The sequence below is a fragment of the Girardinichthys multiradiatus genome, chromosome 18 (assembly GCF_021462225.1).
Source record: "Girardinichthys multiradiatus isolate DD_20200921_A chromosome 18, DD_fGirMul_XY1, whole genome shotgun sequence".
NCBI lineage: Eukaryota > Metazoa > Chordata > Actinopteri > Cyprinodontiformes > Goodeidae > Girardinichthys > Girardinichthys multiradiatus.
The window spans coordinates 42,175,400-42,185,364 of NC_061810.1; the positions used below are offsets into that span (position 1 = coordinate 42,175,400).

General features: G+C 39.4%; 1 protein-coding gene across 1 annotated transcript; it reads right to left on the reverse strand.

Annotated features, from left to right (window-relative positions):
- Positions 1–666: 666 nt before the first annotated feature.
- Positions 667–6,402, reverse strand: ppm1na (protein phosphatase, Mg2+/Mn2+ dependent, 1Na (putative)). The gene is made up of 6 exons (XM_047390934.1): positions 5,490–6,402; positions 4,364–4,935; positions 1,813–1,930; positions 1,609–1,723; positions 1,445–1,508; positions 667–1,125 (listed from the first exon to the last, which is right to left on the reverse strand). The coding sequence occupies exons 1-6, from the start codon at positions 5,890–5,892 to the stop codon at positions 1,093–1,095; spliced, it is 1,305 nt and encodes a 434-aa protein (XP_047246890.1). The 5' UTR covers positions 5,893–6,402; the 3' UTR covers positions 667–1,092.
- Positions 6,403–9,965: the final 3,563 nt, after the last annotated feature.

Consider the following 9,965-nt stretch of genomic DNA (forward strand, 5'->3'; position numbering starts at 1 on the left):
GTGCAGTGCACGACTAATAGTTGTCCTGTGGACAGATTCCCCCACCTAAGCAGTGGATCTCTGCACTTCGTCCAGAGTCGCCATGCACCTCTTTGCTGCATCTCTGATCAGTGCTCTCCTTGTTCGGCCTGTAAGTTTAGGTGGACGGCCTTGTCTTGGTAGGTTTACAGTTGTGCCATACTCTTTCCATTTCTGGAAAATTGATCGAAGAGTGCTCCGGGAGATGTTCAAAGCTTGGGAAATCTTTTTATAGCCTAAGCCTGCTTTAAACTTCTCCACAGCTGTATCCCTGACCTGTCTGGTGTGTTCCTTGGACTTCATGATTCTGTTTGCTCCCCCATATTCTCTGAACAAACCCCTGAGGCCGTCACAGAGCAGCTGTACTTGTAGTGAGATTAGATTTCACAGAGGTGGACTCTATTTAGTCATTAGCAATCATCAGGCAACTTCTGAAGGCAATCGGTTGCACATCCATGTATAATTATCCTTCCACTTTACAATTGTATACCACTTTGTGTTGGCCTTTCACATAAAATTCCAATAAAATATATTTATGTTTGTGGTTGTAATGTGGCAATATGTGGAATAGTTCAAGGGGTATGAATGCTTTTGCAAGCCACTGTATGTTCTTTGATAATAGATGCAAATGAGCCAAAGTCAAGAAAATTGTTCTAGGGCAGCTAAAATTTATTTTTAGTTATTCAGATTCTTTATAATTGACGACAGTGGGAACTCTAGAGCGGACTGAATGCTGAAACTAGATCACAGTTACATCACAAAACCCTGGCATTTTGACAGAAATGCATACAATTTCAACAGCCACCGTAACTAAATGTTGAGTGTTACCCTGTGAATTAGGAAACCCTAATGGACTGTTAGTACTTTGCTTGTAAGATTTATACGGAAAAACACAGTCTCCATATCTTAAGAATCAACACAGTGAGTGTCCAATCCAAACATTCTTTTTAATTGACCAGGAAACAAACGTTTGAGGCCAAACTCAGACTATATCACAGGAAGAATCAACTTCTTAGTTTAGTGCTCATCTAAAATGTAAAACTTGAAGCTGGTGTTGACTCCGTGGTCATGATGTTAGTTTGAGTCCTCCTCGGATCCCCCAATGTCCTGTAAAGTCATAGTACAATGAGTAAATCTGATTGGAACATCTAAAGGTTAAATTTTTAATCTGGTGATTGATTGCTTTAGAGTATAGGAGTTTATACATTATGCAAAAAACACACATTTCAAGTTCCAGCTAGAAAATTGTTCAAATTTACACAAAATGTAACTTTTTCATAAAACATTAGTTGATATTATTTATTGCTCGAAGCCTGCTTATCATTGTCATTTTTGACTGGGCAAAAAGCTTAATACCTTCAAAAGCAGTAAATGTGTTCCAAAAAGCAGTGATGACTAAATGTAATGCATTCATCATGTGTCTCACCATAGGTTCCTGAGTCCTGAGATTCATGATGTGTTTCTGGTAAGCGGCTATGATACAGTCTCGCCTGCAAACACAGTCAAAAAGATTGAGTCCACACGTTTTTGCTTTGATCAAATAAAGCTGAGTATGTTATGTAATATTAATCAGGATGTGATTTATCTCACTTGCTGGTGATGCCTCCCCCTGGTGGAAGCCCTGGCATCTCTTCTGCAGCCAGGAATTTTATCACATACAAAAGGTCGGGGTCTTCATCTTTGGACCGCATCATCTGGATGATTTCTGCAGAGGTAACAATTTAAGCTGAAAAATGCACGGCAGATAATAGTTGTCTCATCAAGGTGATCATAAACTTCTGCACAGCCAATCACCTTCCACTTTCGTGTCAATGTGCTGCTCCAGCTCCGCCTCTCGCTGCAGTGCCTCTTGCGACAGCTGGGGGGCGCCAGGGAAGCACACGATGATGATGCTGATGTTGTCCAAGCTGCCCTGCAGAGGGAGGCAGAGCACTTTTACTACAGTTGAGCCCAGAATGATCATACTCCTGACTGATGTAGACAAATTTTTAATTGAGCCAAAACACTGTGCCCTGTAGGATTTTTATTATTTAACATTTTTAATAATTTTAGCCAGTGATCAGAGCAAATCAACACATATACAAAACAAACTACTTTATATGACTGGCCTTTGCTTCATTCCAATTTATTTCTTCTCTGTCAAATAACTGTGTAAATGTGACTACAATCATTTAAAGAAATTATTTAAGAAGTATAAATTATACTGATGGGTTTGTATGACAAAAAAGGTTGATCAAATTGTTGCCATATAAACCAAATATATTAATAATAATAATAATTTTACAGGGATGAGCCTAAAACAGAGCAATAAATAAAATCGAGCAACAATTAATAAGTTGCTTCTCTCCTCTTTTAATTATAAATTTCCAATGTTACATTTGAATAACATTAACTTTATAATTTTGTTTCTCTTACTCTATAATGCTGTATAATGCATCTGATATAAACCAAGCATATTTATACATACAAGAATGGATCAGTAACTATTTATGAGTAGGTGGTCAGATTTGAGCAATTAATTCATAGACTATATTGTCGTCTGTTGCATTTCCAGCTTTGTGATTGTAAAGGAATAATACATAATCTCATTGGTGATGTAAATAGGCTCTGACAGTCTGTAGCAATTTTAAAATGCAAGTTACGCCACTGCTGTGTTAAAACTGCAGACCTGTGAGCACTGAGGGTTAAAGTGTACTGGAACAGGTAATCTTTCAGATACACTAAGCCTTTTTGAGGTGAAATAAATAGCTGCTCACAGTGGGCAGGATTAAAGCTCAGAAGGGGAGTGTCTTTCACTGTTCTGCTGAGCTCTTGTCAACACGCTCACATTTAGTATTAATCCCAACCATGTGCAGCTATTTTTGCTCCAATCTAACGTCTAAGGATCTCTCAGTGCACCTATTTATAGGTCAGGCAAAGGGCTCATCTGTATTTCGATCAACAGTTTCTTAAACCTGAAGTAGAATCCACTTACGTAACGATAAAGCACGTCACTGAGAGCCGGCTTAGCTCACCTTTTCCTCATTGTAAGGCTACTGATTCATAAATCCTGCTGCTGTAGCACCTAGACTGTAAACAGCACTGAGTTGAGTTTTAGGCAATTTGCTAAAGTTCTGCTGAGCAGCTACATGTTCACACATGCTTGGAAGTAGCTCATCTTCAAATCTTCCACTGACCTTGTTTTTTGAGATGTTTTTCAGGAGTATGTGACGCACAATTTAAAGCTTTACTGTAAAATGTAAATCGCAATAAGACCCATTACAACAAGCTCATAAAATAATTAAAGAAAAATCTATTCAAGATGTTTTTACTCATGTAATCCTTGCCTGACATATAACAATTAAAAATAACTCGTGTTCAATGGAATGATGACCACCAGCTGTGATTTGGTTAGAGCAGAATACAGACACACACACTCGATTGTAGGCTTGCTTGTTTTAATTATCTTTATTACTACCTTGGATTGATAATAATTAGATTTGGCATTTATTGTTAAAATGATTTTAGCTATGCAATGAGATGCAATTCAAATAAACTAATGGAAAAATTACTACAACATTGAAATCTGCCGCCGTGTGGTTTGATTGGATATTTGATTTGCAATCTTGCAAACTTACTATATTGCCCTTTTTTTTTAAAATTAGCAGCAGGGTAAGAAAAAATCTATTAAGATGTTTGTTTTAGATGGCAAAAAGCAAACCTCATTCCTTTTCTTTTGTTTAAAAAGTACAAAAATAGATGTCAAAATCATTGGCCTTGTAAAACAATCCAGACCCCGAGAGGCATCATAACACCTTGATTCACACAAGTGTTTAAATCTGCAGAATGTGTTAAACATTTCAGAGATGCATTGATGTGCTACAGGCTCTTTGATAGAGGAAGTGTGTGTCGCTAACCTTGCCTCTGATTTTTAATTAAACTCCAAAACATGCATTATAGTACTTGTTCCTGGTTAATGTATTTATTGATGGAAAATGTTAGGAGTTTTTACTTTGATTTGATCATTTAATCACACTTGGGAGGAAAAAACTATATTTTTCAGTATCTGAACTGTTGATCACCAATCAACGCCAATCAGGGGAAAATTGTTTGATTCTGATATCAGGATAATTGATTGGTCCAGTTTTAACCGTTTTTTTTAGCAGGTCTTTTTTTTGGATCTTTTTTGCCACATTTATTCCAAGGGACGATTCCTAAATTTGTAGATTTTTGTTCCTTTTATCTGTCAGTGTACTCTTTTAGACGCTCCTTTCCAAAATACCAAAACTACATCTTAATCTCAAATTAGACACTGATATGGATATCAATAGGTTCCACTGTAATGTAAGTTGGCCTTATGTCTCACCTTATAGAGGCAGAGATCAATGACTTGGGTACAGATATCTCTCAGGTCATCGCACACCTGAAGACGGTTGCGTACAAATGCACACAGTTCCTCATTCCCGATGGCGTCCCACACGCCGTCGCATGCCAGAATGAGGAACTCATCTTCAGGCGTCCTTTCCAATTCGTACACTTCCGGCTCTGGCGACACCAGTTGCTCTGTTTGTGGCCTCCAGTCCACTTCCTTAAAGTCAAAGTCCCCCAGTGCTCTGGAAACAGCTAGCGAGCCATTAATCCTCTGCAGGGTCACCGAGCCTCCGGCGTTCTGGATTCTCTCCTTTTCCCTAGGGTTGAACGGCTTGTGGTCCTCTGTGTAGAAGACCACCTGGCCATTGTGGCAGAGGAAGGTGCGTGAGTCTCCGCAGTTGATGAAGTAAATATAACGTGGAGAAATCATGACAGCTGCTGCGGTTGAGCCACTTCTGTCCCAGCTGTCCTGGCGAGCCATTTTGTGCATTTGACGATCAATGTCCAGGAATCCCTCACGGATGCCCTCCTTCACCTGTTCTGGGTCCTCGTTTGCTTTGATCCCACCTGTTGAACACAATATATTTGTTTACCTGGAAGCAATATTTCTGAGAGCAATTATTAAGTCTCAGGGTCAACAAGTGTCCATAATGCACCATAAAGTAGATGGTGTCTACGTGCCAACTGGTTGTTTGGAAGCCATGTGTAGAGATTAAAAATGCTCATGGGAATCTAACCACGTACTTTGATCTAATGAAGCTAAGATTGAGTTTACTGGCAGCAAATACTTCAGGTGGCTCTGGCTTGAAACAAATAGTTAATGGAAAAGCATTTCTGCCCCCCTGTTAGGTATAGTGGTGGATATGTGATGCTGTGGGCCTGTCTTCCCTCTGCAAGCCTCTTGGATTCAGATTTATTCATTCATGGGAGGCCGAAAACATGTTTTTCAAATGCTTCTAATATTTATTGAATCTGCTCTAAACATTTGTCAAGGTCTCCTTTACTAGGTTTATTGTGCTCCTGGTCCTTAATAATGTTCTTCCCAAGTACGTTTTTTATAAATATTCAACCATATCCAATGTTTTAGATGAATGTTATTATTATCAACCATAATTGTGTACCTGTTGTCAGGATATGATCCAGCAAGTTTCTGGAGCAGTACTGGGCCACTGTGATGCCTGCATGTCCATCAAAAACAGCAAAGTACGCCCAGTCATCCAGGTCTCCCTTCAGCTGGGGCATGCAGGTGTGGGCGTCCTCCATCTGAGCCCTCCAACCCTGCATGCTTGCCACAGCATAGTTCAACCCCAAATGAGACCCCCCCTCTGCAACGTGTTTCTCCAAGATGGGGCGGTCCAGGTAAGGGCTCTGCATTGTGTCCTCATCTAAAGTGTCCTCTTCCACACAGCCCCTTTCCCTGGATCCCCCTTTAAAGAAGAACGTTACTATCTTCTCCGTCTCTTTGACCAGCTGCCGGAGAAAGGAGGGTACCTCCACATTGCTGGCACGTCTGGCAGTCCTCATGACGCTGCAGAGCCTTTGTTCAAGCTTCCTGTTTGACCTGTTGGCGGCCCGTCTCCTCCTGGTGCCGCTCCTCCGGCCGTGTGTTTTCCTCAACAGGTCCAGGGCAACAGTTTAAGCTGTGCCAGTTCTACCAGGTAAACAATTGGTGGCGTCCTGTAAGGTCCGATTTGATAGAAAAACAAACAAATAAAACGAGGGATTCCTGTTTAAAAATGGAAGCACTGTTTGTTCATCCTAACACTGACTTGTAGAATTTCCATTTTCCAAGATCCTTTAGTATGTGTCACCATCAGGAGTTTCCCTTGCTGTCTCTTCGTATTCCCTCCACTCCTGTCTCCACCTTGCTCTGATGCACACTCCCGTATTTGTTAATCTGTTTAGTTATTCCTCTTCTCTGCTCCACCCACTGCCTCGCACCTAATCCCGCATTCTTTACTCTGGAACTCTTTACGTTGGGTAATCACCTGGCCAGTGAGGGACAACAGCTAACCCGCGTCTGCACACATGCCATGGATTATTAAGAGGACATTTTACGCAATGCAGAGGAATCCTATTATCAGACTCTGCAAAGGGATTGAGTGTTCTGTTTTATCTTATTTTCTGTTTTATTCACTAAGCATCTTGCTGCTCTGTTTAGGGAAATGGCATTGCTGGCAATATTATGCATGTTTCATCTGCTGCGGATTAAAACATTGTTGGAAGCATGAAGGTTTTATGGTTCAGTAGTATTGCACCAATGTTTAACAATAGTCCCTGAACACCACAGCTAAAACTACACAGAAAAATATAAAATGTTCAAAACAAAAACAAAGACTAGATGGAAATTGCAATAGATGTTTTTTGATTTAGGATGTATGTTTTTTACATAATATAAATAATCTGCTGTAGTCTGAAAGACAAATGTTCCATGTTACTAACTTAAATGCAGACTTCAATTTTAATAGTAGTTTTGTTTTACTGAGGCACACACCTCATGAGGGACTTTGAACTACTCCTCTTTATAGAAACTAAACTAGCTTTAGGTTCCTTGGCTGCCACTTCAAAGCTTCAGCTTCCTCAACAGAATTCTGTATGATTGAGGTCTGGAGAAGCCACTCCATGACCTTATGTGCTTTTTCTTTTCCACGGCTTTGTTGCTTTGCTTGTATTTATGGGGGGTCATTGCCATAGTAGACAACCTATCTACAGCCCATCTTTGGTATTCTGGCTGAATGAAGAGGGTTCTTTTCTAAGGTTTTCTGTAATATTTGACCCTGTTCTTTGGCTTCTCAATGCAGCAATGCCATCCTTTATCCCTAGCGGAAAAACAGCCCTAAGGCTCAATGTCTCCACCTCCATGCTAGATTATGGGAAATGTTTTCTACAGGTCATAGTTAGCATTTCTTTTCCTCCAAACACAGTGAGTCAAGTAGATTCCAGAGACCTCTTTGGTCTTGCCCAGGGTTGTGAAGATGTTATAAAGGAAGAAATTGACATATTGCACAAAGTATAGCTTACAATATGAATTGAGATCATGGATTGATGGAAAGTATTGTTGTACAGGGTTAACAGTAGATGCACCAATTAGGGTTGTCAAAATATGAAATATCAATATAATAGATATTTAAAAATAGTAGTATTCAAAGATACTCATTTAAGTCAAAATCAATATAAACTGACCCATTCGTATTTGCCCAAATTGTCGCACTTCTTCCGGTTTAACTCTGCTAACATGGCGAATACAGAAAAACATTTTTGACCCTCTTTACCCAACAAGGCAAACACCAAAAATGTTGTTTAGAGGTACTTTCCCTAATATGCAGATGGACAGGAAAAAAAACGCCACGACACGGATGTTTGAGAGCAAATTAATAAGTCAGTAAAGCTCCAGTATCTGAAACACTGAAGTAGTAAACCTCCTGGATGGCACAAACTAACGCTTTCTTTTTAAATATTAGCTTCACAGACACGGACAGCCCAGTAATGGTGCTACATCGGTTTGAGTTTCTGCATCGAGATGACAGGAACACAAAAAGGAGTACGATGGAAAGAAGTATAATAAAATACTTCTTTCCAAGAATGGACAGTCTTGGTGTCCATTATTGAGATAATATAATACTTTTTATACAAAAGTAATTCCAATGATCCTTTGTTTGCCCCTCTCTGCAGTAACATTTATTTGTATCAACATCAAATTAACAGGCAAATAGAAGCACACAGTGGCACACTAAAGATAAGCCACCAAAATAAAATAAAATAATTACACAACTGAATCCCAGGTATACACTTTCATAAAGGATATTAACACGTAAAGTTCTTGTCCGTTGTTTTGCCAAACAGAGAAGTGACACTTAAATTATATATTTTTCTAAACAAGGGCTAAATTGTTCCATACTTATAAAAGAAAGTTAATATATTGTCTTCAATGTCACCAAAAATCTGTTTCTTAACCTTGTTTCCTTTTCTATTTAATAAATGTGATCAAATCAAAGGTTAGAGATATGTACACATTGTTAGATACAGAAAAATAGAGCTATTATATTAGAAGAACATGCTGTGATATATTTATATTGGTGAATGTTGTGATAATGACTTGCGCAAAATAATAAAAAGCATCTCTGCTTTGGGTTGATAGCAAACACATAACCCAAATAATGAGTAGTCTAGCTAGCTACTGGAAAAAAAAGAAAATCATTATTTTCTTCTTAACAGCAAGGTTTTATTAACCTTGGCCATAAAACAACTTATTGTAGTTTCCTAATGACATCTTATGACCATTCTGTACGTTTTTATGTTGCACCAACATGCTAGTCTCACTAAAATATATTACAGCATTAAAATTAAAATTTATAGCAAAGAGAGAAAGTGCCTGTGACACGCTTTTCCCACAAATGCAGAAATTGAAAGAAAACATCTTAATATTAAAGGAACTGGTTAGTAATTGACATGATATTAGGACTAAAGATGTGATAAAGGACAATTGTGACAAAAAAAGGCATATTTCGTTGTTAAATTTTGCACGTCCAAAGTCACTCGAAAATGACGTCAAAGGGGAAGTTTCCGGTCATTCACTGTGTGAGCGTCAATAATAAACGGTTCAGGGAGAAGCAAGGTTGTTAAAAACTGCGTTAATATGGTGAAAGGTGCATTGCTGGTAATGGCAGCAATACTACGACAGCAGCAGTTAGTCTGCACTAATTTCCTCAAGCAAAGAGGATCAGAGCTGGAAAACTGAGAGGGACAGATAGGCTGCTTTAAACAAGAAACTTCTGAATTCACAAGAGAAATAATGTCAGAGGTCGGGATATTTTACAGACGGAAGAGAATGTTGAAGCAGAGTCTATAGCCAAACTGTTCAGAGCATCTGATGGGAAAAGATCGTCTAAGAAAATGTTGTTGCTGCTGTTGCTAAACGGATCAAGACTCAGCAGGTACAGTGCCTTGCAATATTATTCGGCCCCCTTGCGTTAATACTTTGTAGCTCCACCCTTTGCTCCAATTACAGCTGCAAGTCGCTTGGGGTATGTCTCTATCAGTTTTTCACATTGAGAGACTGAAATTCTTGCCCATTCTTCCTTGCAAAACAGCTCGAGGTCAGTGAAGTTGGATGGAGAGCGTTTGTGAACAGCAGTCTTCAGCTCTTTCCACAGATTCTCGATTGGATTCAGGTCTGGACTTTGACTTGGCCATTCCAACACCTGGATACGTTTATTTGTGAACCATTCCATTGTAAATTTGGCTTTATGTTTTGGATCATTGTCTTGTTGGAAGATAAATCTCCGTCCCAGTCTCAGGTCTCTTGCAGACTCCAACAGGTTTTCTTCCAGAATGGTCCTGTATTTGGCCCCATCCATCTTCCCATCAATTTTGACCATCTTCCCTGTCCCTGCTGACGAAAAACAGGCCCAAACCATGATGCTGCCACCACCATGTTTGACAGTGGGGATGGTGTGTTCAGGGTGATGAGCTGTGTTGCTTTTACACCAAACATATTGTTTTGCATTGTAGCCAAACAGTTCGATTTTGGTTTCATCTGACCAGAGCACCTTCTTCCACATGTTTGGTGTGTCTCCCAGGTGGCTTGTGGCAAACTT